This window comes from Neohortaea acidophila (genome assembly GCF_010093505.1).
Source record: "Neohortaea acidophila strain CBS 113389 unplaced genomic scaffold BDY17scaffold_5, whole genome shotgun sequence".
Classification (NCBI taxonomy): domain Eukaryota; kingdom Fungi; phylum Ascomycota; class Dothideomycetes; order Mycosphaerellales; family Teratosphaeriaceae; genus Neohortaea; species Neohortaea acidophila.
Window position 1 is genome coordinate 1,715,577 of NW_022985514.1, and position 25,710 is coordinate 1,741,286.

At 57.0% G+C, this 25,710-nt stretch overlaps 13 protein-coding genes across 13 annotated transcripts; 6 read left to right on the plus strand and 7 right to left on the minus strand.

Moving 5' to 3' along the window:
- Window positions 1-266: 266 nt before the first annotated feature.
- BDY17DRAFT_324406 (uncharacterized protein) lies at window positions 267-802 on the plus strand (the record flags this gene model as incomplete). The annotated part of the gene is made up of 2 exons (XM_033737186.1): window positions 267-644; window positions 713-802. 2 exons carry the CDS (start codon window positions 267-269, stop codon window positions 800-802), a joined length of 468 nt encoding a protein of 155 aa, XP_033590262.1.
- A 143-nt stretch (window positions 803-945) lies between these two features.
- On the minus strand, window positions 946-2,474 carry BDY17DRAFT_250988 (peptidase M18 aminopeptidase I; the record flags this gene model as incomplete). The annotated part of the gene is made up of 2 exons (XM_033731127.1): window positions 946-2,156; window positions 2,213-2,474. 2 exons carry the CDS (start codon window positions 2,472-2,474, stop codon window positions 946-948), a joined length of 1,473 nt encoding a protein of 490 aa, XP_033590263.1.
- A 1,654-nt stretch (window positions 2,475-4,128) lies between these two features.
- BDY17DRAFT_324408 (uncharacterized protein) lies at window positions 4,129-5,082 on the minus strand (the record flags this gene model as incomplete). Its single annotated transcript, XM_033737187.1, has 3 exons — window positions 4,129-4,695; window positions 4,771-4,858; window positions 4,925-5,082. 3 exons carry the CDS (start codon window positions 5,080-5,082, stop codon window positions 4,129-4,131), a joined length of 813 nt encoding a protein of 270 aa, XP_033590264.1.
- A 257-nt stretch (window positions 5,083-5,339) lies between these two features.
- BDY17DRAFT_250902 (uncharacterized protein) lies at window positions 5,340-7,174 on the minus strand (the record flags this gene model as incomplete). The annotated part of the gene is made up of 2 exons (XM_033731117.1): window positions 5,340-6,559; window positions 6,616-7,174. 2 exons carry the CDS (start codon window positions 7,172-7,174, stop codon window positions 5,340-5,342), a joined length of 1,779 nt encoding a protein of 592 aa, XP_033590265.1.
- Window positions 7,175-7,382: 208 nt separating this feature from the next.
- Window positions 7,383-8,717, minus strand: BDY17DRAFT_250672 (uncharacterized protein; the record flags this gene model as incomplete). Its single annotated transcript, XM_033731095.1, has 5 exons — window positions 7,383-7,623; window positions 7,681-8,232; window positions 8,285-8,395; window positions 8,450-8,609; window positions 8,663-8,717. The coding sequence occupies 5 exons, from the start codon at window positions 8,715-8,717 to the stop codon at window positions 7,383-7,385; spliced, it is 1,119 nt and encodes a 372-aa protein (XP_033590266.1).
- Window positions 8,718-9,449: 732 nt separating this feature from the next.
- On the minus strand, window positions 9,450-9,878 carry BDY17DRAFT_310656 (uncharacterized protein; the record flags this gene model as incomplete). Its single annotated transcript, XM_033735465.1, has 2 exons — window positions 9,450-9,813; window positions 9,874-9,878. The coding sequence occupies 2 exons, from the start codon at window positions 9,876-9,878 to the stop codon at window positions 9,450-9,452; spliced, it is 369 nt and encodes a 122-aa protein (XP_033590267.1).
- Window positions 9,879-10,061: 183 nt separating this feature from the next.
- BDY17DRAFT_297914 (uncharacterized protein) lies at window positions 10,062-14,607 on the plus strand. The gene is made up of 2 exons (XM_033733662.1): window positions 10,062-14,202; window positions 14,278-14,607. Exons 1-2 carry the CDS (start codon window positions 10,445-10,447, stop codon window positions 14,345-14,347), a joined length of 3,828 nt encoding a protein of 1,275 aa, XP_033590268.1. The 5' UTR covers window positions 10,062-10,444; the 3' UTR covers window positions 14,348-14,607.
- A 110-nt stretch (window positions 14,608-14,717) lies between these two features.
- Window positions 14,718-16,062, plus strand: BDY17DRAFT_310658 (nitrogen permease regulator 2; the record flags this gene model as incomplete). The annotated part of the gene is made up of 2 exons (XM_033735466.1): window positions 14,718-16,005; window positions 16,049-16,062. The coding sequence occupies 2 exons, from the start codon at window positions 14,718-14,720 to the stop codon at window positions 16,060-16,062; spliced, it is 1,302 nt and encodes a 433-aa protein (XP_033590269.1).
- A 329-nt stretch (window positions 16,063-16,391) lies between these two features.
- On the minus strand, window positions 16,392-19,090 carry BDY17DRAFT_152707 (uncharacterized protein). Its single transcript, XM_033729641.1, has one exon. It carries the CDS (start codon window positions 18,807-18,809, stop codon window positions 16,668-16,670), a length of 2,142 nt encoding a protein of 713 aa, XP_033590270.1. The 5' UTR covers window positions 18,810-19,090; the 3' UTR covers window positions 16,392-16,667.
- Window positions 19,091-19,663: 573 nt separating this feature from the next.
- BDY17DRAFT_152729 (uncharacterized protein) lies at window positions 19,664-20,876 on the minus strand. The gene is made up of 3 exons (XM_033729643.1): window positions 20,135-20,876; window positions 19,724-19,910; window positions 19,664-19,670 (listed from the first exon to the last, which is right to left on the minus strand). The coding sequence occupies exons 1-2, from the start codon at window positions 20,700-20,702 to the stop codon at window positions 19,906-19,908; spliced, it is 573 nt and encodes a 190-aa protein (XP_033590271.1). The 5' UTR covers window positions 20,703-20,876; the 3' UTR covers window positions 19,664-19,670; window positions 19,724-19,905.
- A 976-nt stretch (window positions 20,877-21,852) lies between these two features.
- Window positions 21,853-22,673, plus strand: BDY17DRAFT_152744 (uncharacterized protein). The gene has a single exon (XM_033729644.1). The coding sequence runs from the start codon at window positions 21,977-21,979 to the stop codon at window positions 22,589-22,591; it is 615 nt and encodes a 204-aa protein (XP_033590272.1). The 5' UTR covers window positions 21,853-21,976; the 3' UTR covers window positions 22,592-22,673.
- Window positions 22,674-23,004: 331 nt separating this feature from the next.
- BDY17DRAFT_316948 (Ccc1 family) lies at window positions 23,005-23,852 on the plus strand (the record flags this gene model as incomplete). Its single annotated transcript, XM_033736048.1, has 2 exons — window positions 23,005-23,686; window positions 23,764-23,852. 2 exons carry the CDS (start codon window positions 23,005-23,007, stop codon window positions 23,850-23,852), a joined length of 771 nt encoding a protein of 256 aa, XP_033590273.1.
- A 547-nt stretch (window positions 23,853-24,399) lies between these two features.
- On the plus strand, window positions 24,400-25,695 carry BDY17DRAFT_316949 (RGS domain-containing protein; the record flags this gene model as incomplete). Its single annotated transcript, XM_033736049.1, has 3 exons — window positions 24,400-24,557; window positions 24,619-25,536; window positions 25,593-25,695. 3 exons carry the CDS (start codon window positions 24,400-24,402, stop codon window positions 25,693-25,695), a joined length of 1,179 nt encoding a protein of 392 aa, XP_033590274.1.
- Window positions 25,696-25,710: the final 15 nt, after the last annotated feature.

The following is a 25,710-nucleotide window of genomic DNA, read 5'->3' on the forward strand; positions in this document are numbered from 1 at the left end:
TCACTCCCTCAAACTTCTAGCCTTGAAGCACAATCAATTTCAACTGATGACATGCACATAAAATGTATCTTACCTATATCTACATAGGCGATTCACCTTGATCACGTCGACCACTATCAAGATCAAACGACATGTCCACATCGGAGACTTTCCCCGTCCCCAAGCCTTGCCCTCACCACCAACCCGGAGACTTTCCCCAGCACCATAAGTACACAAGAAAATGGCAAAGACCCAACCCCATCCTATTCCATCGACCCCTAACCACCATGTCCTCCTCCCCCTCCACCTCCTGGACGCCCCCCAACGGCCAAAAAGCGCAGTATAACCTGCACTGCCACTGCCGCGCAATCTCCTACACAATCACCCTCTCGCCCCCACTCTACACCAGCACCCCCAACCCCTCCGACCGCTGCGTAGCAGTCGAATGCGCCTGCTCCTACTGCGCGCGCAACGGCTTGCTAACCGTGCACCCGCTCGCCTCAGACGTGCACTTTGACGCCGCAGGGTTGGAGTTTCGAGAGGAGTACTTGTGCGGGGCGAGGCGGGCGGCGCATTGGTTTTGTAGGCGGTGTGGGAGTGTGTTGGGGACGGATTTGAGGGGGGTGATGAGGAGTCTGGGGGCGGAGGAGAGGGTGGGGATCAATGTGGGTGTTTTCGCGTGTGTTTGTGTTGGTCCCGAGTGAGTGTTGTGCTGACTGGGTTGATTGACAAGGTGCGAATGCTGGCCGATTTCGACTTGAACAGGATAGCGACGAGGAAGCTTACGGCTATGAGGGATGCGCCGCCGAAGTATGAAGGTTGAGAGCTGGGATCGAGATCTACTAAGTTGCATTACGGGCGAGCCTATCTCAATCATCGTTAGATCGTCCCACGAAGATTCCTCTCATTCGCAGTGTCAGATCATTCAAGATATTCCCCCATCACCTTACCCTCCAACCCAATTTCTCAATCCCCACGGAACTCCTTGTCCACATGCTCAAAGCGATTCAAGAACCCCATGAACCCAATCACGCCCAAACCAGGATCCAAACTACCCGTCGTCGCACGGATAGAATGCATCGACAACTGCACGATGCCCGCATCAATGGCACGCATACCCGTCATCATACTCAACATCGGACCAATCGTTCCACCTCCACCGCCGTCATTGCGATTCTGGAAGACCTGCACCTTACCGCCGACCCCATCGATGCAGCGCTGGAAGATGGCGGTGGAAACGGCATCGGTCGACATGTTGCCTGACGCGGAGGCGGACACAGTCAGCCCGACGTTCAAGTGCGGCGAGTGGTTTTCCAGATACGCGCCGAGGAAGTTGGGATTGACTGCGTGGGTGACGTCGGACGAGACGAGGAAGGAGTTGGCGTACGTGCGGCCGACGAGGTTGGGGCCCGTCTTGCCCTTGCCGAGGCAGCCGACGATGCGCTCGATGGTGCTGGGGAGGAAGTTGCTGGCCGCGCCCTGGCGCAGTTTCGACCCGATCTCTTCGTCGTCAAACCAGCCTACCATCTTGATGACGGAGCTGTACTTCGCGTCGTTCCATTGCCGGCCGGAGAGGAGGGCTTGCATGGCTGCCCAGGAGCACAGTTTGTCGTCGAGGCGTCCGGCGTAGATGAACTCCTTGTTAAGCCCGCCGACAGTTGCCGGCTGGACATCGTACAGCTCTAGCTCCCAGTTCACAATAGTCGGTGCGTCCTTCATTCCGGCGATGCCGAGCTCTTTTCGGACCGCCTCTACAAGCGCTCGAGGCTGGGTGTTGGCGAAATGCCCCAGCCCACCCCATTCCCCGCCGATAATCGAAGGCTGGCTGAAGGGCTCCACGTTTTGCGGGTCAATGGCACTGGTCTCCGTCCCCTCCAGGCCAATGATTGGCACCATCTGTGTCTCCTTGTTGAAGGGCCCAGCTGCCGCTGCTCCAAAATGCGGTGCCAACGTCGGAATCCGTGCAATGGGCCAGTTCAGATTCACGAGCTTCGTGACGATCTTGTCGCCGTCCTTGAGCAGCACACGCCCCGCGATGCCCAAATCTCGATCCCACCAGGTGGAGTTCAATGCACCAGCGTAGGGTGCAACGCCGAGCTGCACATAGCCGGCCCTGTTAGGGACCTCGGAAATTGGCTTCAATTTCGCGGTCAATGCGTCGACATGTCCAGCGATAACTGGAATCGTCAGCACTCACGCCACGGGAAGAACGTCAAGGATGATATCGACTTACTTGCACATCCATTCCCAGCCTTGTAATTCTCGCCAACGGAGAAGGCAAGCAGCGACGAGCCATTACGCTCGACAAAGTACTTGCCACCTGGCACAATGTCCCACTTCTTTCGCTCGTCCAGTGCCTCATAGCCCGCGTCGATCAGTTCTTTCTTCTGCGAATCGACAGCATGAAAGACGGTAGGGTTTTTCGTCATGAAGTCGCAGAATGGCTTGCAATAAATCTCGGCCGCCTTGCGAGTGGCTTTGGGGGTGTTCCGCATCGTCTCTGACTCCGCATTCTTCAACGTTTCCCTCTGCGAAGCACGCTTCGCCGTTGGGCCTTGGATTGAATTGGCAATGGACGTCTTGGCCAGCTCAGCCTGTTTCTCTGCCCAGCGCCATGCTTGTTGCAAACGTGCATTATTCTGCTGTTCGAGCAGCTTGAGCGTCTCCTCTGGCGATTCGACGTTGCTGCTGCCCAAGCCTTGGAAGCCTTCGGCAGCATTTGCTGCAATTGGCGCAGACATCTCAGATTGCCCGGGCTGCTGATCCGCACGAGCCATCGCTAAACGCCTCTGATTTTGCTGTTCCAACAGCATGAGCTGCAGTTGATAATCCTGGTGTGCATGGTCGGCCTTGGCTTTATCGAGCACATCCTGGATATTGCTGCCGGTCGGGACTTCCAGCTCTTTTGGTGCAGGTGCCGCAGATTGTTCGACGAGCTCAGCGCGAGCCCTCTCGATGCGCTTCTTGTTTTCGTTGTTCAGAATCATGAGCTTATGTTCGTAATCTTGTTGTGTAAGCCCCCCAAAACGCTGGTTACCGCCATCGCTTGAGACTGGCGACTTTGCAGCAGCATTGCCCTCGATTTGCATGGACGTCTCAGGGAGCTTTTCGTCAACCTCCTGTCGGCTCACATACAGGCGCTTCCGATTTTGCTGTTCCAAGCGCATGAGTAGCACCTGGAGATCTTCGAGTGAAGTGGATGGCTCGGGATCGGGCTTGAGTACACCACCCATTCCTCCGGCCGGGTATGAGGTCGTGGAGACACCGGCTGACGTTCGCACCGGCAAATCGATAGGCTGCGTACGCTGTTCCGACTCTTGATTCTCTCCCAGGCTCATATTGAAGGGGGTCTGTTCAAGACTTGGGGCCTGGCGAGGGGAAGCTTGGGACTGCATCCTCATGACATGCATGTTGAACTCGAAGCGTTCGGCAGCAGTGGCCTCGCCGGTGGCCACGCGGTTCATCAATGATTTGGTGTACTCATCGTTGCCGGACAGCTGAGCGACGGGCGGCTTCAGGTTGGGAGTCGACATGGCGTTTCTAACCATGACTTGGCGGTCGTGGGGAGGGTGAGTGAGGCTTTGGGAAGAGGGGTGAGGGAGAGGAGTTGGTGGGAGGGAGGGGGTGTATGGAAGAGAATGGAGGCCTTGTCAATGTAGGGTATCTTATGCTATCTGCCTTGGTTGCCTGGGGTAGATGAAGCTTGGGCCTCATGTCTCGGCCACCGCGGCGGGGGCGGCGAGTACCCTTGCGGAGACGGCCAATCACGCGCGAGGCTATCTGCTTATAGGAAGCTGCAGCCTCTTGAAAACTCGAGAGTTGATCTGATGAGACATCTAATTCCTAGGCAACAGGATTCCGGAAAGGATGAAGAAGCGTAGGCACTGGCAATGGCTCACACATGAGGGAAATGCCGCTCTCACAACTTTCCATCGTTCCCCATGCTCTGCTGACGAAAGGACGTTGTTCAATGCGACCGCTCTCTCAACGCAACAGAGACTTTCGTTGTCGGGGTGCGGTGTGTCGTGCTGTCTGATCGAGGCTATGGTAATGAAGTACCAGACTGACTACCGACTATACGAACACAACTCGCTCATGAATCGCAGAGCAAAGAAGATAAAGAGAAAGAGACCAATCGAGAAGCAACCATCACTCCTCCATCGTCGAACCAACGCTGCCCGTCACGGATGGCGACGCGGTAGCATCATGCTTCCCCTTAGTGTGATGCCCCTTGTCGCTGTTCCCTTTGGTATTCTCTCCCTGGCCTTTGGTCTTATGCCCTTCGCCCTTGGTGTGGTGATCCTTGCCCTTAGTCTGCTGCCCTTCGCCCTTGGAATGATGGCCCTTGGTTTTGTGCGAGCGAGTCTTGTACGCGGTAGCAGTGGTGTGGTGCTTCTTCGTCTTCGTCACAGTCGTCATGGTATCCAAGTGATACGACGACGCTTTCGTGCCCGTATGATGCTTGTCAGTATGGTGCTTGGCGGTGCTATGCGCTGCTTTCGTCTTCGTCTTCATGGCCGTGTGTTTCTTCGTTCCAGTCTGAGTGATCGTTTTGGAGTGCTTCCCTTTACCGCCTGGCGCGGCCGGGCTGGCGTCCTCGTAGTAGTAGCACAGCACCGCGCTGACTTTGACGATGTTGCTTTTGCTCAAGATCACGGTGTTGGCGTTTGTAAAGGGCGTGCCGATTGGCTCGGTGCCTTTGCTGTCGATGTACGCCTGGAAGTCACAAGGTGGTCAGTATTAGGGCACTGCGAAATCACTCGTGATGCGAGATAGGACAAGGCGACACACTCGACATTGAATCCCATCCGTCTTGGACGAGGTATCCCTAAACGCAATCTCAGACGCCCGGACATTGCCAATGTTCGTCAACCTGTACCTGTGCATCGCCGCCCTTTGAGTCAGCCTTGTGTCCGCCGAACACAGTCCATGATGGACAACTTACATCTCTATTGGCACCTTCTCGTACACCGCTTTGACACCGCTCGGCTGCACATTGAGGTTGAGTCCCAGGTGGAAGTGAACGGCCGAGGGGTCCTTTGCTGCCTGCGCGGCGCTCACGGCCGACGCGAGCGCCAGGGCGGTGTGGTGGAAGAGTCGCATATTTCCCCTGTTGAATGCAACCGATGTCTTTGTTCCGATGGTGTGATTGAGAGCAGTACGGATGAATGATAGGAAGCTGCTTTGGAAATACGCAAGGGTTTATATGATAGGCTTCAGGCAGGAATGTAAACAATGCGTTTCGTGTCGCGACTCGGGATCGAGGAATGTCAGGCCTGGCTTTGCTCGGTCGACGTTCCGGAATGGAGGATGCGGAGTCGAGTAGATCATGGTCGTTTGAATGAGCGCATAGCCCCTCTTCAGTTCTTCTGCCTAGTCACGTACGAAAGACTCAACGTTCCATCCTCGCCAAACTTTCCCTTGACGCCCAACTTCACCGCCCCCTTCCCGGTGCTACGATTGTAGCCGCTGACCGCAGGACCGCTGACGACGATCTCGCCCTCTGGTTGCGCACCACCCACCTTCGCGTCGTCGTTCTTATCTTCGAGCCAGATCTCGACGGATGAAAGTGGAATGCCGAAATTCTTCGACACGCTGTCTCTCTCGTGGTGTACCCGATAATCGTACACGTGCGTTTGCGCGACTGCACCGGCGACTCGAGGGGCGGTCAGAGCGTAGCAGATGCGCGCGCGAGTCATGATGCGCAGCTCCGAGAGCGTGCGCGAGGTGAGTGCAGGTGTGGGGGTGTCCAAACGGTCGGAAGTAAGGATGAGACGGAGTTCGAGGGGTTTGGTGCCTTGCGAGATCAAGTTGGAGGGAGAAAGCATGCGGAAGAGGAGACTGCTCTGTTTTGGCAAATGCCCGGCTGCCAGCGAGCGCGAATAGCCGTACTTGGCGACCTCCTCCACGACCGAGTTTCGTCTGTATCGCTCGTTCTTATGGAGTGTGTGGAGTGTCTCGGCGGAGGCGATGACGGCCGTTGGTCGGATTCCGCGGGTCGCGGTGGCCATTTCCACGCCAGGTTGCGCCACGCTGGTAATCGCTAGATCGGCGTGGGTGTACAGGGCTGCAAGGGTCTGACATAAGACGTAAGGCTGGTGAAAGCTGGAGGCTGGTAAGACGACGTCGCCAGGCCCGACTCGTTGGGCAGATGGGAGCGCAGAGATGAGCGCGGCGATGGCGGCCACCATGTTTCCATGCGACACAGGAACAATCTGGGGCTTAGTGGGCGAATCCCAGAACGTGATGATGTCCGTGGGGGCGTCTCCACTGGCGTTGGTCGGAAGATCGTCATCGGTCTTGGAGAGGTTCTCTTGAACGACATCATGCCAGACATTGACGGTCAAGCGGTTTTTGGCGAAGTGAGGGACGCCGTGCCAGTCCATGTGTCTGCTGGTCTTCTCCACCACCCAGACGAGGCTGCGGATCTTCGAGCACTCTTTGGCGACTCCGTCCAACGGAAGACTACCCGCAGCACAGACCAGCCCATCGGCAGTCGTGGCATTGATCAAGGCGTAAGCAGCTGGATGCGGGAGGTTGTACGGCAGCAGAATCGGGCTGATGCCGTAGAAGGAGCAGGCTATAATCCGAGTCAGCAACACTGTATGCGCAAGCAAATCCACACCACAAGCTCACCGAAAATAGTCAACAAGTATTCCAAATTATTCGGCAAGTATATTGCCACTTTTTTGCACCCCTTGGCCTTCAAGTGCTGCCCGATAATCTGAATCTGCTTGCTCATCTGTTGCACGTCATGCTCCACAACCTCTTCTCGTCCCAGCACAGTCTGGATCTTGCCAGTGGGCACCAGCTTCTCCTCGCTCGACCCGTCTCTCGCCCAGCCCGGCTGCATCGTCCCCGCCATCAGCACCTCCCTCCATATATCTCGTAGATCGCCATCTCGGCCCGCTGCCCACCGGGCTGCTCCGGCGTCTTTCAGGTCGAAGCCGGATTTGAGGCCCTGGCCAGGAGGGGCTTCAGGGGAGCGATGGATGGCGCTTTGGAATTTGTTCCGGATTGGGTCGAGGGCTGATTGGCGGGCGAGGAGGAGAGGGTGGGTGTCGGCTTCGACGGGAAAGAGGATGGGGTAGAGGATGAGGGATGCGATGATGACAACCAGGACGGTGGAGTTGAGGTTCCAGTCGGACAGGAAGGAGGCCAGTTGGGCGTCCAGCCGTTCTAGGAAAGTGGCCATATTGTTCGTCTAGCTGAAGCTGTGTTCTTGTGTCATTGAATAAATGTGGTGGTTTGGGTGTAGGGGTGAAGTGAAGTTAAGCCGAGCTGGAGCTGCCGGAGTGGAGCACATTTCGGCACAACGTGGGCGCCAAGGCAAGGCTTCAATGATAATGCAATCGATGGTACAAACTCGTAAACTAAGGTAGAGACGGATAGTACAGAGCTATCTAATTGTAGATCTTGGCCTGCAACCCCGGAATAATCTCCAAGTCCTTCTCCTTGTACTCATACTTCGAGCCTTGAATCTTCGGCGCATTCGTGCGGCGCTGCTGCTGCGTCTGTCGCACTTTTACCCATTCATCCATGCGAAGATGCTGTCCGAGCTTGGTGAACTCGTTCTCCGTTAGACCCTCACGTTGCAAGAGCGGGCTGTTCTTCAACGGATCGAGCACGACATGGTTGTTTGGTCTGGAGCGAAATGTTAGCCAACGTATCAAGCTTATGTAGCATACAATGTTGTCATACCTGGCGAAATACAAGACGCCCAATCGATCGATATGCGCCTGGTCATCTGGAGGAGCGTGAACTCGGTGCACCGACGATTTGAAGTAGCCGGCAGTCAAAGCCGATAGCGCATCGCAGATGTTGATCGTGATCGTCTCGTCCTGCGGCCGCACCCACTTCCACTCGTTCTTGGAATTCAGGATCTGCAACGCAGCAACAGGTTGACGAAACAACAACGTGACGCTTCCAAGGTCTGTGTGGCCCGGTGAATATAGGTCGCCGACGAGGCGATTCTCCTCAGGTGTGCGAGCCTTGTAGTGCATGTAGCGGAGGTGGTCCTCGCCAATCACGTTGTACTGATGATCTCTAACCAGCTGATCCTCGTCGGGCAGCTCAAGGATGACAGCAAAGATTCGAAGCAATTTGACAACGACCTGTTCGTGGCACTTGCGGCTGAAGGCCTCGATCTCGCCGATGTGATCCTGGAGCACCGAGGGCTGTTCACGGTGGTGGTAGCCATCCCACTTAGGAATATTGTAAACTTGAGTAGCGTCAACGATACCGTTGCCGAGTCTATGATGTGGTTAGCAGCTAGATGACTTGTGGTGTTTGGAAAAAGTCATACTCTCGAAGCCCAGCCGGACGATAGCCATTATACTCGCCCTGCCTCAAGTCCTCCAGATTGTGATACTTCAGCTTCTCTTCAAGTGGAAGCTCGTAGAATTCCCGGCCGAGTCTGGGTGATCATCAGCGTGTGCAATTTGTATGGAGGGAGGACACGCCAACCCACGCAAACTGTCGATCCACTTCCTCCTGGCTGATGCCAAAGTTCTTTACGTAGAAGAAGCCGACGTGCTGCGCGGCGTACTTCAGCTGCTCGGCCAGCCTTTCCTTGCCTCCGGGGTTCTCATAGTCGCTCAGGTCGAGCGTGACTAGTTCGGCCCAGTCGACTGTGGCGGAGTCAGTTGCGGTCCTTGTCGCTATCTCTGTCGTTGTCACGTACGGTCTGCCTTCGTCTCCGGCACCTGCTTGTAAGGAGATAGTACTTTGCCAGGCATGATTGGGCGATGTGGCGATGTAACGAGATGGAATGGACAGGTATCTGTTGGAGTGCAGTCTGGAGTGGAGTGGAGTTGGATTATATCTGTTGTCACGTCGGCGACCTCCTGCTCCTTTGCCGATTAGCCGTTGAGGAGTACTGCTCTGATCGCGTGGTTGAGCGGTGATCTGCTATGTCGTGCAGGAGCTCAGCAAGCACACCATCCCCCGCCTCCGATCTCGGGTCTACAAGGCTTGCAGTACCAGCTTCGATTGCGCAGCGGACGACTCCAAGGCTACAGTCGATTGTCCTCACGACCAAGAAAGCCTCGGTGATAGACTGGGTCGAGATCAATTAATGGAACAGTTGAGAGCGGATAAACTTGCGTTGGTACAGATGCAACCGGGTCACCGCCATAGCATGGACCCGATCATAATACGGACTCAATCGTCCTTCACAAACTTATGGATAGACTGCGCATGTCTAACGGGACATAGCGCGTCTTGTAGATTTTTCCACTTCGCTCTACCTCTGGCTGTATTGTCGTGAGCGCGTATTACAACCGCCGGAGCAGTGAGTCGTGCAGCTCGCGGTCCGAATCGTGGCTTTGGGCCATGTAGGCCGTTCTCTGTGCTCTCGTTCCGGGGGGCCATCTGTCGCTCGTGCGTGGTGTTGCTGAGCACATTGGAGGGCACTGTTTATGTGGCGATGGTGCTGATGGCGTAGATGGGATGCATGACCAGCAGTCTCATCAACCCATCCTCGCCGCCTCGCCCTCATCCTCCCAAACGCTATACTGCTGCTTCGCCTTGATCCTCTCATCCTTCAACATGCGCGCATCCTTGCGCACATCCTCGCCCTCGACCTCCAGCCGCGCCTTGGGCTCCACCGCCTCGATCAAGAAGTGGTTGTCGCAGTGCGGGCAGTACTCGTCGCTCTCGTCAAACTCGGCCATGTCCTTGCGGAAGCACTTTTTGCACTTCTTGCACGCGAAGATCATCTCGGTGGTCTGTTTGAGGTCGTGGGTTTGGGTGTCGGCGTGGCATTGTGCGCAGTCGAACCACTGCCGGCAGCAGGGGGAGCGGATGGCGACTTGGGCGTTGAGGACGTGCTTGCTGTTGGCGTGGGTTAGGTTGGGTCATCTGGTAATGCATGGGGACTGGTTGATGGCATACCACATTGTGAGTGGAGTTCACAGAGGGCGGTCGAGAGTTGAAGGCGCTGAAGCAGAGCAGCCAGACGCGTAGAGATTTGAGAACACTTCAGGGTCACACGTGCCCGCGCGCATCTCGTATTCCGCCGCTGACTAATCCCGAGAAAGCGCCAGGCAGTCAGCACACCACGCCACGAAACCTGGGGAAGGAGGGAGGCCAATTGCGTGGCAGTGGGCCCTTGCTGCGACTCCCACGTTTCGCATCTGCCTCTTTACGACTAACCGACTGGCCCCATGCGTTTGCGGTGAATGGAGACATTTGCCAACTCCGATATCTGCCCGGTTTGTTCAGCGACCGCGCTTGCCTTCCCGCCTTCCTCTCCTCGCACAGCTGTCCTGCACCATTACGACCTAACATCGAGGGACCGAGCAAGGCTAGAGATGGAGACAGAGACCACTGTTAAAGAGCTGCTATGTTCCGTGAATGAGGCTGGTGGCATGAACACTTGAGGAACACCTCCACCTGAAGTGGACCGCCACTTTCAAAGCAATTCTGCTTGAGAGGTCCCGTACAACGAGCACGAGCAGCGCAGATGGCTAGCCAGGAAGATGGCAAGGATGAGTCTTCGATCGGATCCGTCTCCTCTTTACTGTCGAGGTTCGAGAAGATCAAGACAGATGCGCCTCCTGCGCCTCCATCCAATGCTTCGGCTCGCTCGCCCTTCCTACCACCAGCAACTGGCACTCCAATCTCCCGGCCGGGAACTCCGTTGCGACCTGGGCGGCTCCTAGATCGCCCCGTTGTTGAGCATGGTCGGTCAGGTTCAGGTGGATCGCGGCCGCGGCCCCCATCCGTACTGTCTACTTCCCCCGCTCGAACAGCTCCCCCACTGGTCACTGTAGACTCACCCCACTCGGCCGATCGCAGCCAAACATTCCCCTTCGATACGAGGTCGGCCTCTCCCGTTCCTCGAATGCAGGCAAATGCACGGCCTCCGAGCAGAGCCACCACGCCTACAGGGGATACGAGGGCTGCTGCTGCTCTTGCGCAAGGCTTGAGTGTCGCAAAAGCCTCGTCCGAAGGTATCAATACCGCGCCTACGACTCCAATCGTGCGCCCAAAGGCTCAGACGTCGGGTGTACCCCCTCCGGTGAACCGAGCTGCGAAACCACAAATTCCACCAAAGCCCAACAAGCTCGCCCAGAAGGCCGAGGCTCTGTCCGCGCCGGACGCTAACGTCGAATGGGCTGAGCAAGGAGCTTCACCATTCAGCACTCCACCAGGAAGCGGACCGAATTCTCCGCCACCCCATACCAGTTTCGATGCTGATCAACATCGCAATGGATCCGATCCGTTTGTTGGTGAAAAGACGAGGCTACCCTCTGATGCATCATCCGTGGAAAGGCGCCGTTCCAACTCAGTCACATCCCCCATGGAACGCGTTCGGGGCGAGTCCAATGCCTCTTTCATCAACCGTGCACGAGTGGGCTCCAATGCCTCCTTTGTCGAGCCGTCCAGCCTCCCCGACGAATTTCATCACGAATACCGTCCACTTGTACATGCCGCCACAGTCGCCTTGCAGCCAACAGCGCAGGCACATGGGATTTCTAGGCCTGCCAGATATAGGCCGATAGGCTCACAAGGATCGACACTGGCTGGCGATCTACCGGAACAGCCGCCACGACTACCCGTCAGACCCGAGTTGCAAACTCGTTCGGGACGCACCAGTCCAACGAAACCACGCTCTGGCCGCACGAGTCCCTTAAAGCGAGTCACTCAGGAGGCACAGGGGGCTGGACCGAGGCGGGCTGCTACTATCGATGTAGCAGCATCACAGCCTCGCATTCCTGCCACGAAGAAACCCGCCCAACGATCCGCTCTGTCGTTGGGCTTCGACCAAACGTCAACCTCATCATTCTCGTCTTCCCCTCCAACTAAGACCTCTCATGGACCACCCGCTGTGCCAGCGCCTCGAAGGTCTATGGATTCCAGACGTCCAGAACCACTCGCACCTCCTATCGACGTGCAGCCTCGGAGATCCATGGATCAAAGACGAATCCCCTCCACAACAGCCGCTCCCATTCCAACCGTGAATCACGCGCCCGACAGATCTAGCACAACTCCGGCATCATCGTTCGATGGATCGAACGTGCAGACAGCTTCGCCCGCTGACTACCCAGATTCCTCACAAGCTAGTCGACGGCCACCCACTTTCAAGACACGGCCGTGGCACATCGGAACGGAATTCGACACGCGGATCTTCGCTGTCTGCGGTGACTACGTGTGCACGACCGGCCAGCGAACAAAAGCCTGGAATCTGCGCACAGGCGGGCAACTCTTTGATTTGGAGCACCACGACCTTGTCAAAGTCACTTCCCTAGTCTTCAAGCCTCCGGCATCGGGCGAGGAGGACGGTGAGCGGGTGTGGCTTGGCACATCCACTGGCGATATCCGTGAATTGGATATATCCGGAGGGAGAGTCGTGAAGCAGCATGTTGGAGCCCATCAACGAAGAGAAGTCATCCGCATGTTCCGCTACGCTTCGGAACTGTGGACTCTGGATGACGGCGGAGACTTGAATGTCTGGAAGCCAGATTCCACGGGCGCGCCTAGTCTGGACTCGAAATCTAATACTTTCAGGACGCCGAGAGGCCATACTTTCTCCATCGCACTTGGTCGTCACCTTTGGATTGCAACAGGGAAGGATGTCAGGGTGTTTGCGCCGAGTGTGAAGTCGGATGCCGAGTTTCATGTCTTGATGAGTCCTTTGTCGCAACCCGGCACGACCGAGATTTATTCTGGCACGACCATCAGCACGACCCCGGGCCTGGTGTATTTTGGTCATTCGGATGGAAAGGTCAGCGTCTACAACCGACACGACTTTACCTGCTCTGCTGTCGTGACTGTGAGCTCGTACAAGCTCAGCTCTCTCACTGGCGTCGGTGAGTATCTATGGGCGGGCTTCAACACCGGCATGGTGTATGTGTACGATACGTCGACGACTCCCTGGAAAGTCAAAAAGGACTGGCCTGCGCATGAAAGACAGGTTTGCGGCATCATTGCCGAGAAGTCTTCTGCGTGGGAGATGGACCGCTTACGAGTCATCACCCTGGGCACGGATAATCTGCTGAAAGTCTGGGATGGCACATTGGAAGAGGATTGGATGGCTTCGCGGATGCAAGAACACGACACCGAGTTCTGCTCGTTCTCCGAAATCAATGTCGCCGTGCTGACTTGGAATGCCGGTGCGTCCAAGCCCACCTCGCTGCTTCAGAATAAGCAGGATGACAACTTCTTCCGGGAGTACATGACTGCGCACGACCCGCCAGACATTTTCGTTTTTGGCTTTCAAGAGCTCGTGGATCTGGAAGACAAGAAACTCACGGCCAAGACTTTCATCTTCAAAGGGAATAAGAAGAAGGATGCGAATGAGCAGGAGCATATGAGTCACCAGTATCGCGCGTGGAGAGATCATCTTACACGCTGTCTGGACGACCACATGCCGTCTTCGCACACGTACACGTTGCTGCACACCGCCAGTCTGGTAGGATTGTTCACTTGCGTGTTCGTCAGATCCTCACTGCGAACCCGGATCCGCCACGTGCAAGGCGTGGATGTGAAGCGAGGCATGGGCGGCATCTATGGGAATAAGGGCGCCCTCATCCTCCGCATGGTTCTAGACGACAGCAGCCTCTGCTTCATCAACTGCCATCTCGCCGCCGGCCAGACGCAAACCCTGCACCGCAACAACGACGTCGCCGCCATCCTCGAAGCCGAAGCCCTCCCGCCCTACCCCCTCGACGCCTCCACCAGCGGCAGCGACAACAGCGCCGCGCAGCACGCCGACGTCTTTCCCTCGGGCGGCGACGGCAGCATGATCCTCGACCACGAAATCTGCATCCTCAACGGCGACCTCAACTACCGCATCGACACGATGGGCCGCGACACGGTCGTCAAGCACATCGCCTCCAACAACCTGTGGCGCCTGCTCGAGCGCGATCAGCTCCTGCTCTCCCGCCGCAAGAACCCCGCTTTCCGCCTGCGCGCTTTCCAAGAAAGCGAGATCCGCTTCGCGCCCACGTACAAGTATAATGTGCACTCGGATGAGTACGATACGTCGGAGAAGCGGCGTGCGCCCGCTTGGTGTGATCGCATCCTGTACCGCGGGGTGGGCAAGGTGCGCATGGAGGAGTACAGGCGGTGGGAGGTGAGGGTTAGCGATCACCGGCCTGTGAGTGGGCGGTTGAGGGTGCGGGTGAAGAAGGTGGATGCGGCGAGGCGGGCGCGCGTAGCGGAGGTGTGTCGGGGGGAGTTTGAGGAGGTGAGGGAGAGGCTCGTCAAGGCTGTTGAGTGAGTTTTTATTCCCCCTTTCGACCTTCTTCCGGTTTGTCTCGTGTGGGCTCGTGCTGATCTGGTAACTTGTAGGCTGGAATACCTCACTGATGTGTTGGGTATGTCTCACACTGATGCCCGCGCTGCTTTGCAGACTCGATAGCCTCTTCACTCGTCTAGCTGTTGTCCTGTTCTGAGCGCAAGGCTATGATTATGATCTTTACCCATTGCTGCCTCATCGTTCGCTTCGATGTAACTTGCATTATAATGCGGCGCAAATACAGCCATGTCAAGGACGATGCAATCTACTATTGCAGTTGTCTGTTAAGACGACCATCTCCATTCATCATCAGGAACTGGAGCCATGTAACTAGAACCTGTTTGAGTGGATCGGAGAGATCCCGCGGGTACGCCCGATAGCGCCATCGTCCAACCAGCCAATTCCACACTCTCAGCAAGACGACATCACCCATGAGCAAGAAATAGCAACAGTGCCAATCATCACGCAGACAAACATGAAACCAGCATGAACCATGCTCCGCGCCATCTTTTACGCCCGCTTCCACCCCGAGCGCGGCCCCTGCATTCTCCACCAATCTCCCCCGGACGCCATCATCTCCGACACCACCAGCAACCACCAACAACAAGGCCTCCTCAGCTTCGCCGACGTCTCGCCGTACGTGATCCCGGCGCACGAAATCTGCAATGCCGCGCTGTCTGTGTGCAGCAATGGCTTGCGCCTGCTCGGCTTCCCCGTCAGCCTGGAGGATGCAAAGTACGCGCGGAACCGCTTTGCTTTCAACGTGTGCTATGTGCTGGATGATGATGTGGAGCCGCGGGCGTGGGGGGCGGTTGTGAGGAAGACGGCTTGCTTCTTTCAGGCTCTGGAGGAGGAAAGCGGGTTGTTGCAGGCTGGAGACCCGGTCGAGGACTTGAAGCTGACTTCCGAGAATGAGAATCATGCAAACTACGCCTCCTGGATTGACAAACTTCTGCACCAAATCGTGGACGACTTGAACTCGTATGGCGAGACTTGCGCAAGGGTTGACAGTACCCATGTCCTCAACCTACGCTTGCCGACACTCAGACCTCGTCCGGCGCCAGTAGAAGCATGGCACGTTCCCCTGCTCACACGGCCCTTACCCGATGCCGACCGATGGACGTGCGATCTTGTCCTGCAGCAAATCCGGCCGCACATCGACGGTGTGAAGCATGTCCAGCGCATCGCCGAGCTGGCAGATGTCGAGCCCATCTCCGTCAAAAAGGCCATTGGCGAGCTGGTCTATCACCGACATGCCATCATCCTGGACACCTTCCACTTCCAGGCGATCTACGCCGTCACAGACGCCTTTGCCTACTTTGTTGAAAATCAAGACATGGTGGATGAATGCTGCGCTTACGTAGCTGCTCCGAGAGTACTTTCTTCGACATCCATCCCGCAGTCATCCACAATCATCGCCCTCTATCGTGCCCTTTCCATCGGCACAACCTTGCAGGAGCTCTCCCTATCCCACGCAGACCAACTCCACAACATCGACATACGCCGCCTCATCACATACGGCGTGATCAAGCGCTTCCTCCGCCGCATCCACAAATACGCCCTCTCCATCGAATCGCAGGCCAGCACTCCGCGGCCATCCAACGGCTCATTTGCCACAAATCCAAATTCGCTTCCTCGAAATGCAGACCAAGCGTGGAAGACGGCTGCCCTCAGTTCTGGCTGGCCCACGCCGCCGACGGCAGATACAGCTGCTTCTAGGGCCGGGAAGGAGAGCCACGAAGACCAGGATCAAGATGGCTTGCTGGAAGCTTTTCTAGATGGTAATCACTGCTTGGATGAGATTTGCGTTGCTACGCATCTCAGTGAGGCCAAAGTGATGGAACGGCTGGCGAGTGGAAGAGTGGGTGAAGTCATGCTTGTGGCGAAATGAATTCGTAGCGAGTTCAACCGTACCATCTCACGCCCACTTAGCACTTCGAGAATCAGCCGTCAAGACTCTGCAGCCGTCCTCTTCCGCTTGAGGTATTGAGAAGTGGCAAACCGGCAGCCGATGAAGAGGTTTAGCACTGGTGATTATTTCCTGTAGCCCCGCCCGACTGGAAGCTCTCCATCCACTACAGCAAGCTGGAACGCCAGACGGACGATATGTGAAGGCGCCGCATCGACGTTACACGGCTTGAGATCTGGCTTACCCGTCGACACCAACGCAGGCGCATCTCTTCCATGCAACGAGCGATGAGGCAGCTCTCTGCAAGTTCGAGGCAATCTCTTCGCAGATTTGAAGGGAGAGGATCCATTCCGCCCGGCGGGTTGAAATTCGAGGACATCGCTCCTGCCTGGCGTGTCCGGCGGTATGGGCATATCTCATGAGCGCCAACATCAAAGAAGGCATTGAGTACCACCATGGCAGACGCAATGAACGGAAATGAAGGAACCGAGAGAACCCACACCGTCAACCACAATCCAAAACTACAAAAGCTACTCACTTCCGCACCGCCATAAACACCACAATCACCACAATCGCATAGAAAATCGCTCCCAGCGGAGCCGCAAGGCACAACGCGTCCTTCTTGGCCACGGGGGCCATCTCCTCCACCTTCCCCTCGCTCGCCCTCCTCATCCACCAATCCAAGCCCCCCAGCCCGAAAAACACAGCAGAGACGGGGCAAAGCGAGCACGCGACGAAGTACGGGCGCGTCAGCTCCCGCTGCAAGCGGCCCTCGCGCAAATTGCGCCCCTCTCTGGGCCCCATAAGAAGCCGGACGCGCTCCACCGTCCCGTCCTCTTGCTGGATCCCGAACCCCATCTCCCGGGAGAAGAAGTGCGCTACTGCGCCTGTTGAGGAGGGATTTGGCTCGACGGTCCATCCTGGCGCCGATTCGAGCAGTTGCTCGTCCGTTAGACGCGTGGTGGCGGCTGCGCGGGTGTAGGTGGGGTCGGCTAGAGTCAAGGGGTGAAGCGCCGTTTGGCTGCTCATAGCGGCGCGGGTGGGGCCTTGCTTGCCCTTGCTCCTCTGCAGAGGTTGGAGCTCGATCTCCTCCCTTTCGTCGTCGTGGAGGGGCGACGAGTGGGCGCCGATGAGCTGTGGTCGGCCTCGGGGGGTGTGACGATCGCGCACCACGGCGTCCAGCGGAGATGTGATGGGGTTGGGAGTGAGGGGAGAGTACGGCTTCACTCTGAGCCGGGGAGACGGCGTGGTCTGGAAGGTGTTCAGGGTGTCGCTGAACTGCAGGCCACCGCTCCTGTACGGCGAGGGAGTCGAATCGAGCAGGCCCATTGTGTCAGACGCGATCGAAGGGTTTGCATGACGAGGCCTCTCGACCTGCGGCGTCCTCAAGAGCGTCCGCGACGGGCTGTACACGGGCTTGAGCGGAGAGATGTTGACAAACTTGTTGAGCTTGTCCGCGACGACGTCGAACGGTCTGCGATGGGTGGCGGTCTGGCTTCGGAGCTCTTTCAGTGCCTTCAAGTCCGCGGCATGCTGGGTTTTGTCCAATTTAGGACTCGTAGCGGTGAGCTGGCCGCCGATCACATCTTGCATGATTTTGTCTTCCAGAATGGCCTTTCCCTTCTTTTTGTCGGTCTGCGCCACCTCCCTCCAGTCAGGCAAGGCCGCATATGCCTTCTTCTGGCTCGGCATGTCGGCCCGCTCGTCCAACTTGTTGTCGGCTCCCCTGCCCGGAAGCATGTCGAAGAACTTCTTGGAGAAAGGCATGAAGGTGTTCGAGGTCGGCCGAGCCTTGGGACGATTGGGCGAGTTGTCATTACTGGTGTTCGCATAGCTCTCTTGGCTTGGGCGCTGCTCTTCAAGAGCGGCAGCAAAGTCGACATCGGCGAAATTTGCCCGGCTCTCGGAGTCCTGGACACTTTCCCAAGCATCATCGTCATCGGGGTAGACGCTCGAAGATCGCTCCACGCGTCTCATCAGCGTTGTCTCGAATGGAAGGCGGAAAGCAGGGCTAGACGGCATTGGCGGTACATTTTCCTGCTCTTCGACATTGTCATCGTAAGCCGACTCCAAGCTTCGAACTCCCACGCGTCGAGGCGGGTTTGCGGGATGATAATATCCATTCTCGCTGTCGAAGTGGGGGTACATTGTCGTGCTGCCATCACTCGGGCCGACGTACGGGGGGTAGACGGCGTTGGAAGGCGTGAGCTGCAGGATTTGAGCAGTCTGGCCGTACGTGCGCTCCGTGGATGGAACGTCTGTTGAGCTCGGGTGGTCGAATTCGCCAGCTTCCTCGCGTGACACCGGGGGAGCTGGAGGTGGTGCGATGGGTGGGCTGCGCATTCGGATGGGCAGAGAATGGACGCGCTCAAGAGGAGGCGCTGCCAAGCTGGATCCTCCATCGTTGCGAGGGACGTCGGCGCCGAGGAAAACAGGGTCATCAACCGTGTTGCGTGTTGGCCTGCCAAATGGGTCGCCGTCCATGTGCGAGTCAAGGAAGTGATTAGCGGCATACAACGGATGCTGCGTCTCCTCAGAGTACTGCTCCTCATCATATAGCGGAGCTAAGGGCCGACGTGGGTAGTCGTAGTAGTTGACAATGTGTGTCACGGTGGTCTCCGGCTGAAAGTCGAGCATATCATACTCTCCGCTAGACACAACATCTCGTAAGTGCATTCAATAAGCGGGAGCGAGAAGCAAATGGAACATACGCCGGGCCATCGGCCCCATCTACATCTTCGTAGATGTGGAAGTCGTCTTCCACGTCGTACAAGGCGCCATTCCCGGCATAGTAAGAGCTGCGGCTGGCTGCAGCAGCAGCGATGAGCCTGTCGTCGAAGGTGTGGATATCTCGGCCGGGAACCAGGTCGTGGACCGTGAGTTGGAATGGGTCGCTCCTCTGCGAGTACGGGTAGGTGGAGCTGGCTCTATCATCGCCTGTGCGCTGGCTCTGGGCTAAAAGAATGCGACGCGGTTAGCGATATGTAAGTGATGTTGGACGACCGCACGTACCTGCACGCTCCAACTCATTCTCTTCATCTCCACGAGAAGTGTCAATTTCCACGTCCATTTGCTCCAAGTACGCGTCGGCTTCCTCTGCAGAATTGACTTGAGTTTGTGGCATGGTAGGCTGGTGACTGGCAGGGAGCGTTGTCGGCATTGGATCGTGGCCGTGGTATGCGACCAAGTCCGAGGCAGCCTGGTCGTGAATTCCACGCGTCGAATCGTGAATGCCCAGAATGGTGCGGCGCGCGCTCGCAGCATCGTTGTACAGAACTCTCAAGCGACTGTTACTGGCCGACGTGTGAACAGAGTGTGGGGATTCCGACATCTCGCCGGTGATGTCGTCGTAGTGGGACATGGTTTCGTCGTCGGTACTGTGGAAGTAGTCGTCCAGGAGTCCGTCGAGCTCTCCGGGGGTCTCGATCTCGCTGGAGCCGAAGATCAGTGAGTGGTGGGGATTGACCACGTCGAAGGAGGTGCCGTTAAATTGCAGCGTGGCAGGGGTAGTTGGCGGTGTTGGCACTGCCGAGTGCGCTGTGCAACGGAAGTCAGCGCAGTGCGTACGTCGCAGTCTTTCAAATGCTTACCTGACGTCCCAATCCAAGTGTAGACTGGAGGCTCCGGAAATGCGAACTTCGTAAGTGAAAAGCTGGAAGTAAATGATGAATCGCGATCTTCTCGACCGCGCTGCTGTGATGGGTTCCACGACTGGGCAGTATCTTGAGAGTTGGGATTTCCTTCGAACCTGACCGAGCGCTTCCTTTGTCCGCTAGACTTGGGAGCTGGTGAGCTTCGCGTTCGAAGGTCGCGTCTTGGTTGAGCTCCTTGTCCGCTCAAAGGGACTTCGACGTCTCTCCGCTGCGCGGTGTGGGAATCACCAGGGGTAGACGTTGGGCCACCCAGGTCCACAATCGCCGCATGTACCTCCCAAACCACTCCTCCTTCCCTCTCCGTGTGATGGGGCAGGCGTTTTGCTTGCTTGAAGAGGGGGAACTTACGTTTGCACCGAACGAGCTCACACGGCGTAAGGTTTGCGAACGCGTTGCCTGCAAGAAGGGTCGACGGAGTGCGGTGGAAACACGCGTTCGTTGCTGTAGAGGGCAGCGTGTCGATGGTTGAAGAAAGGGAAGGAAGCTTGGTGCGGGGGCGATGCGCGGGCGTAAGTGGAAGTGGTGGAAGACGCGTCGGGTGAAAAGTTTGCGAAGAAGCGGGAGGAAGTGAGTATGCCGATGACGTACTCGGTGTCGAAAGTTGTGGCGATGCAAACGACGGTCGAGCAAGGTCAGGGTACGATTTCTTTCGGCGGACGTTCTTGTGGTCGCGTCCTGGGAGGGCGGAAAACGATGGCAACGGTTGAAGTGATCGAAGTTGATCGAATGTGAAGAATGGCGTGACTGGGGGAGTCAAAGGGTGATAGAGGGAGGCCTGTGTGGTTGGAGATGGCAGTTCATATGTAGTGACGTTGGGCGACCGATGCGTAGCCTTGTGCGGTGGGGCGGGCAGCGGCCAGTCATTATGTCCCTCGCGCGACGCCATGTCGGTGTTTGGGAGATGAAGTGTCGTCATTGCATAACGAGTGACAGCGAATTTCGATGAAAGACGTCCAGTGTTGTTTCATCAACCCAGAACGCAATCGGCTCGAGGTGCACCGCGACCGGGAATGAAGGCTCTCAGCCGTCGAGCACTGGCAGGAGAGCCTTCGTCACGTTGCCAGACTTCCAGAGATCCCGGTCCGCTAGTCGATCTATGCGCAAGCTATCTACTCGTGAGCTCGCGTTCTCGATTGCTCCAATACTTTCAGAGCGCGCCAAAGGCTGTGTCGAGAAAGATCTTACCAGGGCATCCCGGACATGCGGCGGATCCGAGTTTTATTGTTCTCCGACGAGACGTGCGCGCGAATGTTCTTTGTTGAGCAAGAACATTACCAGGACCAGACTCGACGATGGCCTGCAGACCGCGTGCTCGTTGCCAACAACTTCGATCCATGCTGGCGGTCACATACGAAGACGGAGAGAAAGCGCAGACGGGGAGTTTTGAAGGAGGTGTGGCAAGAGAAGTGGGCCGTGAGATGACGAGGACATGTCTGGGCGGAAGAGCGGAAGAAAGAGGGGAGGGAAGGAGTCTCCTCCAACTCCTGCCTGGCTACTGGAAAACGGGTGGCGATGGGTAGCACTTCTAGTCAGATCTGATGGGGTCTCACTACGAGGACGTTGCAGTGATGGACACACCCACCCACACCCACCTTGGTCGCGAACGAAGCGGTGCGGAAGTAAGTTTGCGCCGGGCCACGAATGAATGCTGCGCGTCGGGGTCTGATATAGAGGCAGGTGAGGTCGGCGAGGAATGCCAGAAACAACATCGCCCAATCAAGCTGTCCTTGGCGTAGCTTGGGTGGAGCCCATGGCAGACAAGGCAGCGGCCAATCATGCGCGGGAAGGGGCGAATGCTGCGCGTTCACGAGGCCGGGAAACGACTCGATTTTGTAATATGGATCTTGTTCTTGCCCCTGTCATCCCGTCTCCGGCCATTACCGGACACCGTGGCAAAGGTTACGGCATGCATGTCATGCGTCTGCAGCCCGATGGCGAACATATTGTACAGTACACGGCTGAATGCAGCGGCCAATCATCGGACAGTGGGCGGAAATCAGCCCGACACGAGCAGAAGAATTCCCTCTTCACTTTCCATTTCGAGGCAAAACCAGAAACAGCACAGCCGCATCCGATACGAGCCCCGTGACTTGATACGAGCGATCTGCAGGAAGTCCTCTCGGCGTGGAAGCTAGAGCATCCGCATACAGACCACTCAGCCTGAGAGCAGGCCGCGGCCAGGCAATAGACATGGCCGAACGCGAATGGATCTCGGTCGACTCAAAGGGAGCACGCTCGAAAACGACCCTCTCCTCCCACATGACAATCCACACTCCCCCCAAGACCGACATCTGGCGCCCGTCCCCCACCCAAGACGACTTCAACGCTCCCTTCATCTACGCCTCGCTCAAGTCGTCGGCATTCCGGCGAATCTCGGTGAACATCTCGGCGCACTGGAAAACGAAATACGACCAAGGCGGTCTCATCATCTGCTGGCCGAGATCGCCGCGGAATCAGAGCCAATGGGTCAAGACTGGCATCGAGTACTTCGAGGGCAAGCCCGCTCTGAGCGTCGTCGGATGCGATCGCTTCTCCGATTGGAGCTTGTGTCCCATGCCAGAGGCGAATGCCGTCGATGCCACCATTGAAGCAGTGAGAGTGGAGCAGACGCTTTGGGTGTATTTGGTGCTCGGTGCGGAGCGGCGGCCGTTGAGGGAGATCAAATGGGCATTCTTAGAGGGCAGGGACGTCGAGGCAGAGATGTGGGTGGGCATCTACGCTGCCAAACCCACGCCAGAGTCGCAGGATGATTTGCAAAGTGGCATTGAAGTGCTCTTCAAAAATCTCACGCTCGACGCCGAGTAGCGCGCTCGACGCGGCGCGCTCGGCGACGAGATTGCACATTCCACCGCGACACACTCGCATTTATTAAATTGCATCATCAAATGTATGTTACTCCTTCCGCAAAAGCCACATCTGATATGTCACGATAATCTGATCGAAAGTTGCATTAGAAATACCCTTGCTGTCATTCGTCGGATGCCTATCTGATCGCTTGATTGTAACCAGCCGCGCATGCAATGAAACCAGGATAGATGCTGCTTCCCGTCGGGAGTCGCGGTCATCGACTTTGTACAAACACTCACTACATTCACTGCGCTCAACAATTCCATCCGGGCCTGCACACCGTTCGCCGTCACCTATTCGACCTGAGAGGAATTTCATCTGATCGCCTACAACCACCGCCTTCTTCACTACACCCCATGGCCGAGATAAAGATGGACGCCACCTTCTCTCCGCAGAGGTCCAACACAGACGAGGAGTCCACCTTGTCCCGTGCCAAACACGTCGAAAAGCACAAGGGCTACGGGTACCTGATGCGAGACTGCATCATCGGCTTCGCAGATGGCATCACCGTCCCCTTCGCCCTCACCGCCGGCCTGTCCTCGCTCGGGCAGTCGAAACTCGTCGTCCTCGGCGGCCTGGCCGAGCTGTTCGCCGGCTCCATCAGCATGGGCCTCGGCGCGTGGCTGGCGGCGGTGACGGAGAAGCAACACTACGAGCTGGAAGAGGCACGCGAGTGGCGCGAGGTGCGCGAGAAGCCGACCGAGGAAGAGGAGGAGATCTTCGACCTGTTTGCGGAGTACGGGGTGGATCGGCAGGCGGCGAGGAGCGTGGTGACGGCGCTGAAGGCCAACGAGGACCAGTGGGTGCGGTTCATGATGGACTTTGAGCTGAAGCTGGAGAAGCCGGCCATCAAGACGGCGTGTGTGGAGGGCTTGGTAATGGGCGTGTCGTACTTCATCGGCGGCCTGTTTCCCTTGGTCCCCTACTTTGCCTTTCCTCACAACACGCTGCACGGCCTATTCACTTCGATTGCGGTCACCGGGATGGTGCTGTTGCTGTTTGGGTTCACAAAGGCCAGGTTGATCGGCACGAGTTGGAAGGCAGCATTCGCAGGTACAGTCCCTCTCCATTCCCTTTGCGCTCACTTGCAGGAAGGCATTGGCTGACCGATGATGGTTTTGGCGATGTAGGCGCGATTCAGATGTTGATAGTCGGAAGCGTTGCTGCTGCGGTGGCATATGGCATTGTGCGAGCAGTGGACAGCAACCGCAATCTGTGAAGAGATGCAGCGCATCATAGAGTGAGACAGCATGGATCAATGGTTGGCGTTTGGGCCGTCGATAGCTTGACTGCTGGGATGAGTGGTATCAGAAAGCATGGGTGTCTGGTGTTTGGTGTAGCTATGGCGGGCAAGAAGCAATACGCCAGGTAACGACTTTAAACTTACCCGTCGTCTTTGACTACATCGCTTTCGGGAGGAGAGACGTATGCGACCACACGACTTGGCACACGATACACCGCCGGTGAGACAGACCTGTGCCCGAGCGGACGACGTAGGACAGGCATATGGAATGATGAACGTGAATTCGTCGAATAGAGTTTGGATTAAGATTGCCCTAGCCGCTCGGCCAAAATCCTCGCTTCTGATTGGCCAATTCATGTTTGGGCAGAGTGGAGGCAAAGACACAGCTTCGCAACGGCGCCAGGAGAACGATCACTACTTCACATTCACTCCACCGCCATATCCACCACCGTCGCCGCCTCCTTCACCACTGCCACCGCCCTCTCACCGCCGTCCCGCCATCGAGCGGCAGATTTGAGCGGCCATGGACTCGCGCACGCCCACCCCCGAGCCTGGCCCTCGCGACCGGCTCCCCAACCTGTTCGAAGTGCTCTCGCGACAAACCCTCGCCCCCGTCGATCTATTCTCCTTCTACATCTACATGCGAGATGTGCAGCGTAGTGTTGACTACCTCGACTTCTGGTGAGTACCATTGCGCCCGCACGGCACGCACTGGTGGAGTACTAACGATGGACGTGTCCAGGCTCGATGTCTCCCAGCACATGTCTCTCTGCCGGCATTACGTCCGCGAACTGCGTCGCTCCGTCCTCATCTCCACCCCCGACTTGGAAAAGGGCGCAGGCTCCAAGCGCTCCTCCCAGATCCTCGACCAGTTCGAGCGGCACTCATCCGAGCAAGGGCCGAGCGGAACGAACAACACCAAGCGACAGAGCAATGACCAGCGGCTGTCCGCATTCTTGCGCAATGAAAACGGAGCAGCTGGCGCGCCGACGGAAAGCAAATACTCTACACAAGACAGCAACGCGAGCCAGCGGAGTGGCTCCAATCCCTACGACCGCACGCCGCCCACCCGCACACCCACCGAGCAACCTCCCAGGCCCAGTTTCATGACTGGCGGCACGGGACATTCCAGTTCGCCGGCGAACATGACGAGCGAAGCCAGCCCGCAAACTACTGTAGCCCGAGCAGACATTCGCTCGTCAGCCGAAAAGATTCTCTACACCTTTTTACTACCAGGCGCTGAGCGAGAGATTATCCTCCCGCAAGGCATCCTCAACGAAATTACCAACAGCATCGAGCGGGAAGGTCGCGACGACCCAGAGGTCTTTGACGCCGCTAAGGACTACGTCTTCCAGGCCATGGAGCGTGATGCCTTCCCCGGCTTCCTACGCGCCAAAGCACTCGGCAACATTGTGCCGCCGTCGATGATGCTACGCCTGATCATCGGCCTCGTGGCTCTCTTCGCCGCCTTCTGGACGGCCTTTGTGCTGATCTTCCTGAACATGAGCAGAGCGTCGCGGTGCGGGCTGATCCTCCCCTTCACCATCGGTGTCTACTCCCTGGCCAGCCATCAATACATGCTGGATCCTCTCTTAGCCCTCGCGGGCTACAGCGAGTACACGTTCATGAGCTTTGCTCGCATCACGGAGTCTTTCGTACGGTACGTACCCTGTCCATGTCACTGCCTCTCTAACTCCACACTAATACGAATCGCAGGAAACTACTAAACAAACGCTCCCTAATGTGCTTGATGTGGATCACCATCATTGATGTGGCCTTGTGCTGCTTGTTCATCTTTGTACCGGGAAAGCGACTTTGATCTGACACGACGCGG

Bases quoted from the DNA above. Each gene is read 5' to 3' on its own strand.
- BDY17DRAFT_297914 (XM_033733662.1), top strand. From the start codon at position 10,445: ATGGCTAGCCAGGAAGATGGCAAGGATGAGTCTTCGATCGGATCCGTC. The intron at 14,203-14,277 runs GTGAGTTTTTAT...GGTAACTTGTAG, and splicing joins AGGCTCGTCAAGGCTGTTGA to GCTGGAATACCTCACTGATG.
- BDY17DRAFT_152707 (XM_033729641.1), bottom strand. From the start codon at position 18,809: ATGCACTTACGAGATGTTGTGTCTAGCGGAGAGTATGATATGCTCGAC.
- BDY17DRAFT_152729 (XM_033729643.1), bottom strand. From the start codon at position 20,702: ATGACGACACTTCATCTCCCAAACACCGACATGGCGTCGCGCGAGGGA.
- BDY17DRAFT_152744 (XM_033729644.1), top strand. From the start codon at position 21,977: ATGGCCGAACGCGAATGGATCTCGGTCGACTCAAAGGGAGCACGCTCG.